This window comes from Gracilinanus agilis, chromosome 3, assembly GCF_016433145.1.
Source record: "Gracilinanus agilis isolate LMUSP501 chromosome 3, AgileGrace, whole genome shotgun sequence".
In the NCBI taxonomy this organism is placed as follows: domain Eukaryota; kingdom Metazoa; phylum Chordata; class Mammalia; order Didelphimorphia; family Didelphidae; genus Gracilinanus; species Gracilinanus agilis.
In genome coordinates this window covers 593871013-593890249 of record NC_058132.1, presented here as the reverse complement: position 1 = coordinate 593890249, position 19237 = coordinate 593871013, and the positions used below count along the sequence as shown (strand labels likewise).

At 40.0% G+C, this 19237-nt stretch overlaps 1 protein-coding gene across 1 annotated transcript in view; it reads left to right on the top strand.

Annotated features, from left to right (window-relative positions):
• The first annotated feature begins 6526 nt into the window (after positions 1-6526).
• SIAH3 (siah E3 ubiquitin protein ligase family member 3) overlaps positions 6527-19237 on the top strand; it is a 95694-nt gene continuing 82983 nt past the window's right edge. Inside the window, exon 1 of the mRNA XM_044667446.1 lies at positions 6527-6673. Coding sequence (XP_044523381.1) covers positions 6539-6673 — 135 coding nt within the window. The 5' untranslated portion in view covers positions 6527-6538. The remainder of the gene's footprint in view (positions 6674-19237) is intronic.

Here is a 19237-nt window from a genome sequence, read left to right as displayed (position 1 = left end):
TAAAGAAACTGATTCAAACAGAGTTAAGTGACTTGTCCAGCGTCACACAGGGAGGAAGTATCTGAGGCTGGATTTGAACTGGGGAAGGTGAGTCTTTCTGACTCAAGAGAAGGCATTCTATCTACAGTGCCACTTAGCTGCTCCTCCTATGCATATTTACATATGTACTTTCTTGTTTCTCTGCTTAGAATATAAACCTTGTGGGAGCAAATTTTGTTGAATTTGTATTCTCTGCTCTTAGTAAAACAACAACAACCACAACCAACATGCTCCAAAGGTGTTTTTATACCTCATATTATTAAAGGAGATAACATATTAAAATAATTTAATGCAGAGTATAATAACAGTATTTCACATTTCTAGAGCCTTCCAAAGCATACAAAGCACCTCTCATAGTCAGGGAGTTAACCTATCTACTCTGCTTCTGACTTTCTGCCTATTATGACTCAACTGCCTTCTTACCATGGAACATCTTTGCCCCTTTTCAGCCTCTTCCTCCTTTTGGAGGATATTCAGAATACTGTCTATTCTGGGGATAGGTTTAGCCCGGTCATGCTTCATTTCCCACTCAGCTGTGCTTCTGATCCTCTGGATTTCACCAGCACTACTCCATTGGCATCTCAGCTTGTATTATCCCTCCATAGTTTATGTCTAGCTCTTTGGCTGGAGTTTTACTAATATAAATAAATAAGAGCATTTGCCAATGGAACACAGATACATGGGAAATAATAAGAGAGAAAGAGAGAGAAAGAGAGAGAAAGAGAGAGAAAGAGAGAGAGAGAGAGACAGAGAGAGACAGAGAGAGAGAGAGAGAGAGAGAGAGAGAGAGAGAGAGAGAGAGAGAGAGAGAGAGAATTTCCCTTAAGTGCCCAATCCTATCCCAGAAAGAGTATCAGGCAAAGACCTAATCCCCAGGACCTGAGGTTCAGAGCCAGGATAGACTGGTTTCCCTGAAGACAAGGCTGCCTACCCATACAATCTTCAAGAGAAAATATGCAAAGGCTTATTGTGAATTGTGTGGACTGTATAGGTCCCTTGGGCATAGGATTACTAAAGGATCAGAGCTGTCTTGACTATTTAAAATGTTTGGATACAAGTCCTATGTATTTTCTGTCTCTTCAATGAAACCTTTCATATATTCAAGAGACATTTATTTTCTCTTCATTTTCCTTCTTTTTGGAGAGCTAGCTATAATCTGGGGGGAGGGGGAAGTTAGATGGCACAGTGGATAGAGCACCAGACCTGAAGTCAGGAGCTCAAATCTGGCTTCAGACACTTCCTAGTTATGTGACCCTGGGCAAGTCCTTGTTTTCCTCAGTTTCCTCATCTGCAAAATGATCTGGAGAAAGAAATGACATTCTAAAATATTCATAATAGCACTTTTTAAGGAGGGAAAAACCCCACTCTTGGGCACAAAGTCAGTATGCTTCATTTTGTGGAATGACCAAAGAAACTGTGGCATATAAATGCAATGGGCTATTACTGAATCATAAGTGGTGGTAAATAGGAGGAATTCAGAGAAATATGGAAAGATTTGTATGCCAAGGGAGGTAGGGTAGTATCAAACCCACTTCTGAACCAAGAGGATAATATACATAATGACAATAATGTAAAGAAAAACAGCATCAAAAGACATCAGAATTGGGGGCAGCTGGGTAGCTCAGTGGAGTGAGAGTCAGGCCTAGAGACAGGAGGTCCTAGGTTCAAATCTGGCCTCAGCTACTTCCCAGCTGTGTGACCCTGGGCAGGTCACTTGACCTCCATTGCCCACCCTTACCAATCTTCCACCTATGAGACAATACATCGAAGTACAAGGATTTAAAAAAAAAAAACCTTAAAAAAAAAAAGACATCAGAATTCAGATAAAGGAAATGACCAATCTTGACCTCAGAGGACTAAAGCTGAAATGTGTCATATTCCTCTTAGTAGAAAGGGGTAAACCACAGGTTCAGAATGCATCCCCAGTTGACAAGTGGTCAAAGGATGTGAACAAGCAATTTTTGGATGAAGAAATCAAAGCCATTAATAATCATATGAAAAAGGTTCAAAATCACTCTTGATTCAAGAAATGCAAATTAAAATAACACAAGTACCATCTCATACCAATCAGATTGGCCAGTATGGCATAAAGGAAAGTGGTGATTGTTGGAGGTGATGTGGCAAAACTGGGGCACTGATGAATTGTTGGTGGATTTGTGAAATGATCCAACCATTCTAGAGGACAATTTGGAACTATGCTTAAAGGGCTATAAAACTGTGCATACTCTTTTGCCCAACAATACCACTCCTTGGTCTGTGTCCCAAAGAGATAACAAAAAAGGGGAAAATATTTATTTTTACAAAAAATATTTATAGCAGCTCTTTTTGTAGTGGCAAAGAATTGGAAAGTGAGGGGATATCCATCAGTTTGGGAATGGCTAACCAAGTTGTGGTACATGTTGGTGATGGACTACTATTGTGCTGTAAGAAATGATAAACAAGATGATTTCAGAAAAAGCTGGAAAGATATGCAGGAACTGATGCAGAGCAAAATAAGCAGAACTGGGAGAACATTGTACAAAGTAACAGCATTATTGGATGATGACTATCTGTGAAAACTTGGCTGCTCTCAGCAATGCAATCTGAGACAATCCTGAAAGACTTATGATGGAGAATGCTAGCCACCTCCAGAGAAAGAACCATTGGAGTCGTCTTTCACATCAGTGTAATTATTTATGATTTTATTTTGAGGTTTTGGTTATGTGTGGCTTTGCTCTTACAACAATTACCAATATGGAAGTGTCTTTTGCATGACAATAAAATTAAATTAAATTAAAAAAAAAAGAATGTGTCAAATGTTGTCAGATGGTCAATATGTTTGTTTTGTTTAACTTCCCTGCCCTATAACAGGGGAGAGTTCTTTTGGATTTGTGGGATGTGACAGGCAGCTAGGTGGTGTAATAATAGAACACTGCCCCTGGAATTGGGAAGTCCTGGGTTTAAACCCAGTCTTAGTTAGTTAGCCTTAGTAGTTGTGTGAATCTGGGCAAATTACTTAATTTCAGTTCCTCATCTATAAAAGGAGGATAATAATAATATCTACCTTCCCAGGGTTGTTATATGAGGATAAAATGAGATGATAAAAAGCACTTTGCAAAATGTAAGGCACATTCTACATACTAGTTACTATCATAAAAATGAAATTAATTTGCGTGTATGTGTGTGTGTGTGCTTAAAATATGGAACCTGGTTCACATGAGCCCAGAATTTCAGGATTAGACTATGTGACAATTACATGGTATACTGAAGAAGTTGCACTAGATGATTTTGCATGTATTTTCCCCCAAATTATTAATTTTAAATTTTTATTTGTTAGTTACATCAGCATTCCCTAGTATCTCCCTTCTCCTTCCCCCCCACACCAGAGAAGGAAGACATAGTTTATATACAAATATATAAACGATATCTTTCATTTCTCTGGTTATTAATTCTTTTTCTGGTGGTAGACATTCACAGGCTACTCTTTAAACATTAATTCTGTAGCTTTATATAATGTCCTCTTGGTTCTACTCATTTCTATTTTAACAATTTCATGTATGTCTTTCCATTAAAAATTAATCTGCTCATTTTTTATGGCACGGTAGTATTCCATCACAATCATATGCCACAACTTGCTCAGCCATTCCAATTGTTGGTCATTCCTTCAATTTCTTATTCTTTGCTACCACAAAGAGAGTTATAGATATTTTAGAACATAGAAGTTCTTTCCTTTTTCTCCTGATCTCCTTGGGAAGCAGACTGAATAGTGATCCTGAGGGGTCTAAGGGTATGCACACGTTTTATAACTCTCTGGGCATAATTCCAGATAGCTCTAGCTTTTAATAAAGTCCCACTTACAATAGGAAGGGATCATAGAGATCATCTCATCTCATCTCATCTTTTCCCATATGAGAAAACTGAGATTCAGGGAGGTTAAGCAACTTACCCAAAGTCAAAAAGGTGATAAGGAGTAAAACTGGAATTTATCATTTTGCTTATGCATCTCACAGGGTAGTAATGAACAGCAAATGAAATTATTTATGAAAAAAGAACTTTTTACACATTGAATGCTAATTATTATTAAAAGTTCATAGATCTAGATCTGGAAAGTACCTCAGAGGCAATCTAGTCCAATTACCTAATTTTATAGATGAAGATAATGAGGCCAAGGAAAGCTGAGTGACTTGCCTAAAATCACACAAACAATAAGCATCTGAAGGATTTAAATCCAGGTTCCCTGACTCTAAAGACAATATACTTTCTGACCTACTAGGCACAGGGACACAATACAACAATATTACTTTTTAAAAAGTAAATTAAGAATGCTTTGGGAATTTATTTTACCCAGCAATACCAACACCAACACCAACACCAATGACAACAATAAACACTTAAAGGTTACTTAAAATGGGAACTTTTCTATATCTGTTCCAGTGATCTGTGGGCAACATCCCTTATTTCTCATTTTTCTTCTCTGCTGTATTAAGTAGCTCCAGGAAATTCCTGTAAATAAATTATTAGTTCGGGTTCAGTAAAGAGAATATTTTGATATTCTGGTTTACTGCTGGATTAATAGTTTAGTTCCCATTTATAAGTTCTCTGAGCATTTATTTGAGGGGGGAAAGTTTGGTTCACAATTCAGTTAAAGAATCAACACTTAGGAGGCTTAGCTCAGCAGACAATTCAGTTTCTTTTGGTCTCGTAGTTCACCATTCAAATAAATTTCCTGGACAAGTCACATGTGTCATCGGCATGTGCCCTTTATATATGTTAGTTCATGGGAAAGGACTGACATCTCAGAAGTCCTCCACTGCTGGACACACAGCTCACTATGCAGGATCATTTCAGAAATGAGCAGTGGGTACACAGTGACTGCAGTTCAGATATACAAACCCAGAGCCAATAGGCACAGCATGGGAGTTCTTTTGACCTGAGCAGAATCCTGATGCCATCTCAGGTTGATCTCACATGAAAGGGAAGGCACAGAAACAGGAATGAGAGAGAAAACACACACGTGTGTGCACACACACACCTTCCTAACCTCCCCAAGCCTAGCATTCCTTGTTTGTGTGTGTTTCCCTTGAAAAAACAAAAAACAAAAAAAAAAACAACCAAAAAAAAAGGGGGGGGGGGAGAATTGTACGTTGTAAAAGAGCCATCAACCCCTTCTGTCAGAAAACCTAAATAGCGCCCCTACAGGAAGGCTTGGCAGAAAGCTAATTCAATTAGTCCCCTTTGATTCATTAACCAGCAGAACTGGCTGTCACTCAGGTTGGCTCTCCACAACAAATCAGCTTTTTGATCTACATGGGCTGATTTTGTTCACACACAGTCTGAGCATTTGGGGCCAGCTCCCTTTCAGGCTCAAGTGTAGAAATGTGTTCCTGCTGAAAACAGCGGGGAAAATGCAAGTGATCTGCTATATGCGGGCTTAATTTCTATTTTTAACGGCTCTAACAATCCGGTGGTTAATTAGCAATTGCTGCCCACCAGTATGCAAATGAATGACAAGCAAAGACCCTCAGCAGCTGTAATTATTGTGCTGATTTACAAGCCACTTTCCCCTTAGTGTTAGTTTCTCTGTGTGTGCGTGTATGCATGCATCATGGATTTCATTATTTTTAGAAGGTTGCTCTCTGCATTTTTATGCTTTAATACTTCTAGCTTCCAATAATTAGTGCTCTTGAGTACCACACGTAAATATATGTGAATGTACAAATGTATAGATGTATATGTGTGCATTTTATCTAAGATGCATTTACTAGGATTTCCTTTACACTCAAGGAATGGAACAGGAGATGTAGAAATCCATTTGAAAATCCAAATCGCAATATAGAGAGCCTGACCGATGACTGAGAGCAACTCACTTTTTGTTCCCGGGGTCTGTGCTGGTCTTGTAATATTTGGTTTTCTCTCAAGCAGCTTCATGGGTCTGACTACTTCTGAGCAGGATATCTTACTGTTCTGTGGCTCTCTCTCGCTCTCGCTCTCTCTCTCTCTCTCTCTCTCTCTCTCTCTCTCTCTCTCTCTCTCTCTCTCTCTCTTTCCCTTCTCTCCTCCTTCTCTCTCTCTCTTTTGGCCAGGGCACTAAGGAGGGCTCCCGTGTTAAATTAAGTCAATTAATAAATGGAGACATTAAGCAATCAATTTTGTCAGCCCATCTCCCCAGCATTATGTATGGTTGGCTGTAATCACAAGATAAATGCAATGTGCTGATATATGGTAATGTTCAATAATACATTCTCCACCAGGCTCAATTCATCAGGGAGTTTCTGGAGGGGAGGCATTTGTTATTGGCTGTCTCTGCACCTCAAGGATAACATTTCTGTCCTTTTGATTGGCCGACCCACTGCTGCAAGATTCTAACCGTCTTATTTTGATGATGAATATGAAGGCATGCTAAGCTGTGCCGGAGAGTAGTTTTTCCGAGGTCTGCACTCTTTCTTGCGGAGTCCAAGGACTGACAATCTCATCCGCTGTTTTCCTCTACCAACAGACCCCATCACCCCAAAAAGTTGTGATGCTTTTCTTCACCCAGTGCTTTGGGGCTGTGTTAGATCTCATTCATCTCAGGTTTCAGCACTACAAGGCGAAGAGGGTCTTCTCCGCTGCTGGGCAACTTGTCTGTGTGGTAAACCCCACTCATAACCTAAAGGTGAGTTGCTCTTTCCGTCTGAATCTTACCGGACTTGGGTTCGAGTGCAAGGTTTTCCTGGCATTTGTATGAGGTTGGAGCCAATTCTGGCGTGGGGGGAGGGGGGAGCGCGCGCGCGCGTGTATCTGCATGGGGCTTGGAGATATTTTGTGGTTGTTTTGTTTACTCAGCTCTCAAGAAAGGAAAGGATGCCTTCTCATTTCTTTTCATAAAAGGCACCCACCTGGGACTGGGGTGGGAGAGCGAGGGTGCCTGCCCCCTCCTCTTATCTGTCCGTCACGAATCTTCACGGGACAAATGCTCGGGAGAGATGATTTGAAAAGTTAGGGAAAAGGCAATCTGTTCCAATGTGTTTGGAGAAGCACTAACCACATGGATGCTGGAAGCTCCGTCTGGCTGGTGCCAAAGTGAGCGATGTGCCCGATGAGTAGACTTAAAATCGAGGGGAGGAGGTGGGGCACCAGAGAGGCGAGGGAGAGCTCTCTTTTGTAAGTTGCTTGCTCTTGCCCTTGGAGGTGAAACTGCATTGAATTTGTTAGGCTGGATCCTGCGAGCTGGATGCACTTCAGCTCCGATGCCAGGAGAGAGGTAAAGAAGGGAAGGAAAGAGATTTGTCTTGGGAGTATGAAAAGTGTTTATTTTGCTGCCTTGACCGTTTTGGTCCCTGTTGCTTGTGTTTGCTATGACCTCTGTCCTCAGAATCCTGGAGCTGCAGCTGCTATAGCCCCTGGGAGTTAGTGTCCCCTTTAGAGAGCAGTCAGGGTAAGGGGAAGCCACTGATGGATTCCTACAGATACTATCAATGGGGAGATAAAGCATCTGCAGCTTGGCTCAGAGAATATTGAGGGATGAGGAGGGGTGCTGGATGGTGAAGACCATTAAACTCCGCGAACATTCAATCTCTGAATTCCCCATCCACAGCCGTCCCCCTGTCTCGAATTCTCTTGTTCCTAAATCCCGTTTGAGAGGAGAGGCTATGTCAGTAGACTCTTTGGGCATCCTCAGATAGCCTACGTATGTCACTCTCCCAAACTCTCCTCTGGTCACTTGAGGGAGCTGCCATTGGCTTACTTTTCATCACCAGGAAACCCTTAAGATTCTGCTAGATCATACAGATCTTGGGAGTCAGTGCTAAAGTGCTAAACCAGCCTCATACTTCTAGGAATCCTTGAGAGAGACAGTCACCTGCAAATCCTAGGGCCAATTGCCAGAGGGTTCCTTATCCCCAGGAAGCTGTGTGCTCTGCAGCTATGGAACAGACTAGTCCCAGGTGTTGGCTATTTATCTTTTTTTTTTTTTTTTTAACTCTTACCTTCTATCTTAGAACTGATAGGCAGAAGAGGGTAAGGGTTAGGCAACTCGGGTTAAGTGACTTGACCAGGGTCCCACAGCTAGGCAGAGTCTGAGGATGATTTGGACAGAGGACTTCCTGTCTCTAGCCCTGACTCTCTATTCACTGAGCCACCTAAATGCTCCTTGGCTATTTATCTTTGAGCAGGTTTCTGCTTCACATTTTCATCTTTGCCTGAACAAGCATGTTCCTCTTTCTTAACCCATTCAGAAATGTTTTTCTTAATGATTTATTCTTAAAAATGAAATTTCTTCTCAGTGAGTTTCAGCAGTGTTTGTATTGATGCCATTTCATATTCTCTTTCATGGCCACTTTTGAGACTATATTTACAATTTCATTAATAATTACACTCGATTGCCCCTTTAGTTTCCTGGTATGGGAAGGAAAGGGCCATTTTTAATTCTGATCTTTTTTAGAAAGAATGTTTTATCTTTTAAAAGTGTTTTATCAAAATATTTTTTACATGGTAGCTTAATACAGTTTTAGATTTATAACCTACAAAGCTAAAGTTGATATAAGAAGATGCACTTAATGACTTGAAAGGAAGAAGTGATTTGTGAAAGATTTCTAAATAAATGAGAAGGTTCTAATTGTTAAAGAGCAGCCCTTATCCCTAGTATTTTGGAGAATTCCAAAAAGAACTTCTACATTTGACACTTAGAATCTTTAGGCTTTTTTTTTTCTCTCATTTTGGACTGAATCTGTGATTTTATTGGTGTGAGGAACTCTCCGTATTGAAACTCCCTTTACCAATGCAAATCAGCATCTGCTCTGCAATTTACAAGCTTAGAGAGTTGCCAGAGGTAAGAGACTAGCCAAGTGACTAGCCCAGGGTCACATAGCCCATGGTCATTATGTTTCCGGGATGGGATTTGAATCCTAGTCTTCCTAAATCAGAGGTCAATTCTCTATGCACGACACAATGCTACCTCTTCTATGTAAAAGGCATAGGAGAAATATCTTTTTACAAAAGCAGCATATATCTTAGTTTGTCACTAAACGTGGCTCATTTTTCCTTGCTCTCTTATCCTTGCTTTTCATTCTCCACACAAAACCATTTGGGGATTTTGCTCAAACAGTTCTCGCAATAGGTAAACAGAGCAAGCTGGGTGATCTGTTAAGGGTGCGTGCAGCATGCCAAACAAGCGTGCTTGCAGTGGGGAAAGGGCTGTATCAGTGCTAGACACATGGTTCCAGTCCATGCTATCGCTGCCCCCTCTCTGGCATATCTGCGGTCCACCGGGAACTAGGCATAGCCCAGGTTTGTGGAGCCCCCTTGATCCTTCACAGATCTCTTTTTTGGAGGGGGGAAAGTGGGGGTAAAATCCCCAGTAGAGAAAGTCAAGCAATAGGAAGCAGAGATCTCATGTATTAATAGTCCATGCACCCACAAAGGAGGTTCTCAGTCCAAATTTTCTTTTCTACAAACAGAAGAGGGAAGGAAACAGCCTATTAGCTATTGAGATTTGGGAGCATCTTATGTTCAAGAAATGATATAAAAAAGAAAGCTAAAAGAATTGTTGACCAAAGAATAGCTATTGATCTTCTCTTCTTCCCATGCTCCCAATCTCTTTTGTATGAAAGGCTAATCCATGCAATTGTGACCAAGGACAGATAGATTGCAACCTTGGTTTCAATTTTCTGGGTTAAATGTGGCCACAAAGAGGGGTGGGAAGCCAATGTTTTTCTTTGTGGAAACATTTTGCACTTTGTTCTTCCCTGAGCTTTCTTGAGAATGCTAACAGCATCTTAGGACCTGAGGCAAGTGCTGAGTTATAATCAAAATTCACTTGCTGAGCAGAGAAAATCATGTATTTACCATGCTTCTATAGGTCACCTTCATTCTCAATCTTATTATAGCTATTACTCAGTAACCTGGGATTCTTTCAAGCAGAGACAAGCTGATGCCTCCTTTTTGAAATGAAAGCTAAAGCTTTCTTGTGATTGCAGACACTCTGGTTAAACAATTACACTCTGTAAGCCAGCCCTAATTAAAGAGGATTGCTTTGAGTACCAGTGTGCTGTTGCCTCTGACATTAGGGACATAGCTTTCGGGGAAAGTTTTTAAAGTGTTTACTGGGCATGGGAAGAATCAGTAAACGAAGCATTCCTCTTTGAATGCAAATGAGCCTCAGTGTCCCTCCATATCTCGAGGTGACTGTTTCTGTCTGTCTCCCTAGATTTCTTCCTTCTCAGAGATCTCTCTATTGAGCAGATTCTATGACTCAATATACCGGGAAACTTAAAAAAGGAGGTCAGACCACAAACTGGCAGGCAACCCTGGCTCAGTGTCCTCTACCTCTCCATTCACAAAGATTTCTTTGGAATGCGGGCAAAGTGGGCAGCAAGCCTGGAGACAGCAAGTCAACCAGACCTGCCTCTTACTCTGAATGAGTACATCTCCCTTTTGTTCTTTGACTTTTCCTAACCACTGGTCAAGTATTTTCTTCAATAACACACACACACACACACACACACACACACACACACACACACACACACACACACACCCGAACTCCTATAGCAACATGGTATATTGGGTTGAGAGTCAGAAGCCCTGGGTTCAATTATTTGGCCCTATTATTTCCTAACTTTGTGATCTAGGGCAAATAGTTTAACATTCTCTAGCCTGTTTTCTCATCTGCAAAAGGACAGGGATGGGCTGGATGACTTCTAAGAACTCTTCCAAGTATCTCTCAGAGATCAAGGCAGCAGGATGTAGTGGAAAGCGCACATATATGTCAGAGGACCTAGGATGGAATCCCAGTTCTACCATTCATTTTATGACCATAAGTGATGTCAATTCTCTAGGTCTCAGTTCCGTCCTCTGTAAAATGAGGAAGTAGACTAAATAGTATCTGTTTCTCCTCCCATCTTCAAATCTATGATCTTTTATACTTAACTATTTTGCCTTTGATCTTACTTATTGGTACACATATCTTATCTTTCCAATAGAATTTAAGATTCTGGAAGGCTGGTACTGGGCTTTGGGGTTTTGTTTTTATTTTTACTTTCCATTTCTTAGGCTTAGTGGATAGAATGCTGAATCTGAAATCAGGAAGACTCCTTTTTGTGAGTTCAATTCTGGCTTCAGATACTTAATATTTGTATCACCCTGGGCAAGTCACTTAACGCTGTTTGCTTCAAGTTTCTTCATGTGTCAACTGAGCTGGAGAAGAAAATGGCAAACCGCTTCAGGATCTTTGCCAAGAAAGTTCCCAATGGGTCAAGATGAATCAGACAGAGTTGAAAATGACTGAACGTGAGCATCCTTAGTATACTTGTGATCTAGGTTAGGGCATAGACCATTCTAGTGCCTTGCTCATAGGGATTGTGATAAGTAGTAAAGCTGTGATTTCATAGGTATGGGGAACTCCTACGTGAGGGAACTCCTGTTCCAGTACAGGTTGGTATCTTTTCTATAACTTCTCTGTAATTCAATAATTATATGGGTCTTAGAGAGTTGCCTGGAGCAATGAGGTTCAATTACTTGCCCAGGGGCATACGACCAATATGTAACAAAGGACCAACTTGAGCACAAGTTTTCCTGGCTTTGAGTACAGTTCTTTCTTCATTATTATTATATGTTATTATAAAGATACACCACCTCTCACCTTCAATGTAGAATTGCTGCTCTGCATTGTCTATATCTTCTTGTCAGTGTGACTTTCTCTATAAGCCCATTCTTCCTTCTCTCAGTGCCTGTCCCAGATTCTAGGCATCTAGAATCAGGCTGACTGAAGCATCTGAGGGCAAAGGTTTTTGAGCGAGCCCTCAGCACTTCCCAAAGTGGGACAGCAGCAGCTTTACAGACTAATTGCTTCATCTCCTTAACCACAGTCCTAGTTGAAGGTGCTTTAGAATGTAGAGCAGCATTGCTGCTTTGAGGTAAACAGCTAGAAGTCCCTCCACTGACATCTACTTTGGTACCAATGCATCTTTTAGAGGTCAGTCTCCTTCTTCTCAGAGTCACTAACTCTCTTTGGGCTGACCCTTCTAGTAAATCTACCCAAACTCTGTATTTGTTACCTCATCTAAGTCATGAACTGTGGGTTCAGAGACAAAAACACACAGATATATAGCTCAGGGTAAATGGAAGTGTTTTTTCGTTTGTTTTCATTTTTGTCCTACTCTTTGTGACCCCATTTAGGTTCTCTTGGCAAAGATACTAGATTGGTTTGTCATTTCCTTCTCCAGCTCATTTCACAGATGAAGAAATTGAGGCAAATAGGATCAAGTGACTGGCCCAGAATTATACAGCCATTTAGTGTTTGAGGCCAGATTTAAACTTAGGATGTGTCTTCCTGACTCCCTCAGGTCTAGTACCACTTAGCTGCCTTTATCAATGGGGCAACAAGGACTTTATTTTAATTATACAATAGGCATAACTTAGCATCTGCCAAAGGGGGCAGTTTCAGGATCACTACTTGAAATTACTATGGTTTTTTGAAAAGTCTACATGTCTGTAAAAAGTGTAGGGATGAGATTTTAAGGAAGGAAGAATTCTTTCAGTAGCGTAGAACAATACCAAGAGCCATCACTAAAACTGAAAGAATTATTTTGTGAAATTCTTTTTCTTGATCAGTCACAACCTCCATCCATCCCCAGCCAACTTCATTTCCTTGAAGAGATATTTTATGTACTCTGTAGACAAAACACTGGGGAAGGGAAAGGCAATATAATATATAAGGTAGATTCTGTCCTCCAGGAGTTTATACTCTGTGGTGAAGATTGCATGAGGACTTGAATAGATTCATGGTATTTAGACAATGGGGTGTGTGTGTATATATGTGTTTGTGGTGTTGGGGAAATGGTGGTACAAAGTGCCAGTTGAGAGATCCTGGTTGATAGAATATTTCTGGCATGGAGGTAGGGAATAGGGAATACTTCCAGGGGAGGTTACCCCTTAATAACACCTGGGGGTGAGGCAACATGACAGCTAAATATCTTGGCATTGCTTTTAGAGAAGATTTTTTAAAAAGAGAAAACTCCACTGGTAAATAAATATTTTAAAGGGGATAAAGACTCCCAACAAAAGCTTTTAACTCTAACATGTGAGTTATTGACATTGGACCCATGTAGCTACTTCTCAATTTTTCAGGGGCTTAGGAATCTATCTGTGAGTTTTCCAGTCCTCTAAGCTCATCTTTTCTTTAGCCATTTCACTTCCCCTTTGCATATTTAGAGCTGCATGGCAGAAAGAGATGAAGATGAATCCATAATCCAGTGATGCTAGTTATAAAAGAAGAGAGGAAGCCACAATTCAATGATGACTGGGTTCATGATCTGATCCCAACCTGTCTTTTCAGATTGATTTCACTTTAATATCCCTTATGTACTATATGTATCAGCCATATTGATTTGCTTAATGCTTCCTGTATATGACATTCTCTCTCCTTTTTCAGTCTTTTTGCATAGGTTGTCCCCTAGACCTGGAATGTACTCCTTCCCCTACTGTTATCTCTTAGAATCTCTAGCTTCCTTTCAGGCTCAGCTGCAGGTCTGCAGGTCTTTCTGGATCTATTCCTCTTTCTCTGCCTACAGTTGTTGGTGCTTTTCCACCAAAAATGTACACACACACACACACACACACACACACACACACACACACACACATATATATATTTGTATTTCTCATTTGTGTGTATATTATTTTCTTCAATTGATTGTCAGCTGCTTGAGGGAAGGAGCCATCTAATTTTTGTTTTGTATTTGCATCTCTAGCTCTTTATACCATGCCTTGGACATAGTAGGTGCTTAATCAATGCTTGTTGAATAAATAAATGAGTACCCCTTTCCACTGCAACCCCGTCCAGCTCTTTGGGTCCTCTGAATCAGATCACTGAATTGTATTAAGCTTTATAGGGCATATAATAGTCACTGAACACTTTTGGTTAATGGTGATTTGCAAGTGTGGCCCCAGAGTCACATAACAACCACTGTCCCAACCAGTCAATTTATTAGAGACTTATTAGCAATTTGAATGAAAGGTGAATAGCAGAGAAGCTTGATGCTAATAGCTACAATGAGATTAGGGGATTATTTATGTACTCCATTTATCTAATAGTCTAGTGCTAGTCTGTGATCAAATTGTATGAAGTTTCTTCTTATGTGAGTCCGAAGAAGCTATTTGGGGAATAGCTACTCCTATGAATGACATCCTTAGCCACCTACCAAAATGGATAAAGATCAGGTTGGAATGAGAACTCTGAAACTTAAGCTTTCATCTCAGTAATTCAAGACTCTCCTCCATGATTGTAATTCAGATACTTGAAAACAAGTCAGATTCATGCTCTCTACAAATATGGCGAGCATGCCATCCAAACTTTTATCCAAGATACTCATTGATAAAATGAACACAACCAATGATGGGGTAAGAGAATGATTCCTGGGGCATTTTGCTAGAAACTTTCTTCCAGCTCAGTATCAGTTCATTAATCATTGTTCCTTGAGTCTGGACACACACTTGCCAGTTCTTGGTCTGACTATCTGTACTGTCTATCATTTGGTATATACTTTCATAGCATGCCCACAAAGTTCTCACAAGAGACTTAATTAAATGCCTCACTGAAATCCAGGCATATTAAAATGTAAGATTAAAATTAATATCCAATAAATCTAAGTATATTTTATAAGATTTATTAATAATCACTTGAAGTAAAAGAAATAAAAGACAAAAGTAAAAGCCTGAGTAAAGAGAAGTCTTCCCAGCCGTATTAGCAGGGGAAAAAGAAGAGAGGGGTGGAGTCACACACAAACTTTATCTCCAAAATATAACATGAGAACTAAAGTGGAATGCTGGGAATTGGAGTCCTGGGGACTCTAATTATACAATATGCATGGTATCCTATTGACCTACTGGTTTAGTAACCAATATTCCCCATTCCCCCAAACCCCCAAAAGAAAGGAACTAAAGACTCTTTTTGCATGGTCTTTTATTAATGAGTCTGTGCTTACACTTAGTGAACTCTGCTTCCTTTTCTATATGTGCATGAACCATATTGGGCATTGGGATTGATGCTTATGTAGCATTTTAAAGTTTGCAAAGTACTTTACATACATTATCTCATTGAAACCTTACCATAACCCTGTAAAGTAATTACCACTGGTATTATTGTTATTGACAAATTAAGAATTTCTCAGCTCTCTGTTCTTCACGGAGAAAGCTCTAGAATGCATCCAGATAGTTAAAATTTCCCCACTATTACTACATTCTTCTTCAGTGACTGGTTTTCTATACTATGTATCTATTTCCTTCTTCTGGCCAGGTAGTCTATAGTACAGTCTCATCATTTTGCAATATATTGCTTCTGTTTCTTTTCTATTAATATTCATTCACATGTTCCTTGATATATTTCTCTTCTTCTGGCTTATAGATTCCCTCAAATGAGTATATTTGATATTTTTCAATGCTACTTCAATATCCTACCTTTTCCCTGACTTATTTTTTTATGTGATATACTCTGTCATATTTCAGTCATGAATTCCATCTCACCATTTCCTATGATATTTATAAGCTTAAATTTAGCTTCTTGATCTTTGGTCTTTAGCTCACTTTCTGATTTCCCATCTTTGACACATTAGTGCAGAGACACTTGAAATGACCAGTTCTTGGATTGCCATTTATCTAAGATATTGTCTTCTGTGAATTACTGGGTATTTTTATTGATATTCTTCTTGTCATATAATATATCTATCATATTTGTACTGGGGCAATATTCTTCCTTTCTATCTTTGGTCTAAACTATAAAAAAGTCTTCTAGCAAATATTTTTATATTTATTTTAAAACTTATTTCTTAATACCCTATTCATCTGTCTTTGATGCTCCAATCAATGCTGAGAAGAAGCCAGCCTACCAAATACTGCTGTTTCTACATCTCCTAAGCTACATAATGGTAGTGAGAAGAAGACTAAACTCAGACCTAGAAGACAAAGGTCTCAACCATGACTCCTCCATTTATGAGTCAGATGTCAGAGGACAAATCATGTAAACTCTCTAAGCCTTAGTTTCCTCATCTGTGAAATTTGGATAATGATAATACTCATACCACCTAATTCACAGAATTGTTAAAAGGAAATAACATTGTAAAATGTAATAAGCTGTATAAATATTACATTATTAATTTACGTGGTCCTTGAATGGAGTTCTACTTCTCCTTGTCATGTTGTAGAAGTGATCCTGGGCTCTTTCCCAGCAAGGCATACCCTCTGGCAGATCTTTCCCAGCAAGGCATACCCTCTGGCAGATCTTCCTAAACCAAAGAAGCTTTTGTAGCATCACCTTGGGCTACAGAGGCAAATGAACACACTTTCTGCCTATGGGTCCTTAGGCAAGTTATTTAACCACCTTGGGACTTGGATTCCCCATTTATAATTCTGAGGTGCTTTCCAAATCTAAATCTATGAACCTCTCATCCTCTGTTAGATATGTTTTGTTCATAACCCAAATATAGCTAGGATATTAACAAAGGCTTTATAATCTACAAAACAATGAAATCTCAATCAATTTGAATCTTAGTGGCTATCTATGTAGAAATGATCCAGTCTTATGGAAGGAATTGACTAACTTTGCCTCCTATGATGGGGTGAGAAATAAGGAATAATAATAATAATGATGATGATGATGATGATGATGATGATGATGATGCCTAGCATTTATATATCACTTTTATCTCATCTGATCCTCAAAACATCACTGTGAAGTAGATAATATGATTGATCACCATTTTATAGATGTAGAAACCAAAACAGAGAAAGGTTAAATGATTTGCCATGAGATATATAACTAGTAAGCAGCTGAGGCAGAATTTGAATTCAGATCTTTCTGACTCCAGGTCTACTATTCCATCTAGTGGCCTCACATGTAGCCAATTACTATTGTGTAAGGGATGGGGATGATTTGGGGGGAAGAGGACCAAGAGAAATTATTGCAGAGCTCTTGGGGAAGAGGGATGTCTTCTAGCCAACGTCACTGTCTCTAATCTTTTTCTTCTAGCAGAACTGTACCTCTTCCCAAGTGTGCCTTGCCCTCAGGTTCTTGAAAAGGTGTAAATCATAGGGGAAGTATCAGGGCTTTCAAAAGGGAAATGCTTACTGGTTCCCTGATGCTGGAACAAATATAGTACAAAAGAGGTGGAAGATTCTCAAAACTAGAGGTCATACAAAGCCATCCAATCATACCTTCATACTTGGAAATAACTAGAGCTAGTCTTGATTTTTTAAAGGCTATATTTTTATTTAGATTGTTGATGCAAGATGAAAGTACCCTCAGAAAACAGATCTGAAATCAGGCTAATGTTTTTAGCAGAGCAGCAGGGTAACTGTGACTAATTTGGAAGATGGGTTTAACTGGAAACGTCAGCTTTACTTGCACACCCCTGTATCTCTTAATCATTTCTTGGTCCTTTAATGTATTTTTAATAGTGAATCTGTGATTAGGAAAGAGAGCCCTGCTTGCTGCAGAACTGGCTGGTGCAGGAGCTGTGGGAATCCTGGCAGCTGCAGGGTATGGCCTGTGGCGTCTTTGGGTATGGCGCCGGCTTGGAGCTTACTGGGGCCCAGTGGCCAAGAGCAAAAAGGAGAGTTCATTTTAAGTATCAGAAGGCTGGTGGAAGATAATACTTGCAGACAGCAGACGTGGCTTAGCTGGGCATCAGAAAGAGACAACTTCTTAAGAATAAACCAAACCCAGATCAATACCTGACATTTTGAAAAAAGCTGCTGGGAAAGTCTGGTCCTGCTCATCAGTGACCATCATCCTAAAAGGAAGCTGGGGCCCCCCTTAGATTTAATACCTGAAGCTTCTGTCAGGGGCTTGCTGAGTTATCCTGCAGCAAGCTGGTCCTCTGTGCCTAGGTTTCTCATTTTAAAGAATGGAGGGATGTTTTCAGGATAACTTATTCTATTGTCAGGGTCCTCTCTGGGTAAGGGGCTCTCAATCTAAAATCAACATGTGCTGAAGTGGTGGTGGTGGTGGTGAGCTCCCAGAAAGGCTAGTGAGAAGGTGATTTTGTAAAAGCATTTCATCATGGTCAAGTCTCTTTGGCATTCTCTGTAGACCACAGACAGATCAGCAGCATGGCCATGGCCAGACCCTCCAGGAAAACCCCCAAATCCAAGGGGAAACATACTGTCCAAAAAGAGAAGATAAAGGACACTTGAACCTTACAGAGTATGTTTGCTAGACATTGCTCTGACAGCATGGTTCCACCTGTCTGCTATGCCCTCGCCTCTGTTCTGACAGCATGATAAAGCCCAGTCTTGAAAAGACCACCATAAAAAACCCTGACCTCACAGCTAGGGTCCACAGCTATTGCCTTCTTATCCCCATAGCTCAGCTTCTTTCCTCTCTTTGTCAACAAAGGTATCTACTAAACAGACTGAGAACCTCAGAAAGTTTTTTATGGCTACACGGGGCAAGTGGACCACCTGGCCCAATTTTCCTTAGGACTCCTCTCTCAATTATTTTGTATTGGACCAGGGCTAGTTTAATAGGAGTAGGGTAACTGTCAAGATCTGTCTCCAGTACTTACGGGAGCTGTTCAAAACTACTGTCAATCTAGTCAAGATTATGCTTAAAAACCATTCAGGAATCATAGACTAAAAAATATTTCTAGAATGCAAAAAGCCAACAGTTAGGGACTTAGAGTGCCTGAGGAATCTGCCATGGTCCCTTATTCTCTTGTCTCCTTAAAAGCAAGGACTATTTAGTTTTTGTCTTTGTAGATCCTCAATATCTAACACAGTGCTCTGAATGTGAGTGTTCTAGATCTATGATTTTGTTGATGAGGGAAGTCCCATGCTTGCTAGGCAAATGGTAAGCATTTACTTCATGCTTTATTCATTGCTACTATGAAATCTTCTTCTACTATCATAAGGAACTCTATTGTCATTTATAATCATAGAGAGTTGCATGGGAATATGAGAGGTTAGGGTACTTGATACTGGGCTCCTGGAAGTGAAGATATGTGAATTAGGATTTGATTTCAAGACTTCCTTGATTCTAATACAATCCTCTGTCAGTAATTTGTCTCTGCCTCTCAACTCATAAACTCTGAGTACATTAGGTACTTAATAAATTGAATTTAATTGAATTCTCTTACATTTCACTCCCTCCCTCCCTCCCTTCCTTCCTTTGTTCCTTCTTTCCTTGGTTCCTTCCTTGGTTCCTTCCTTCCTTGACTCCTTCCTTCCTTCCTTGTCTCCTTCCTTC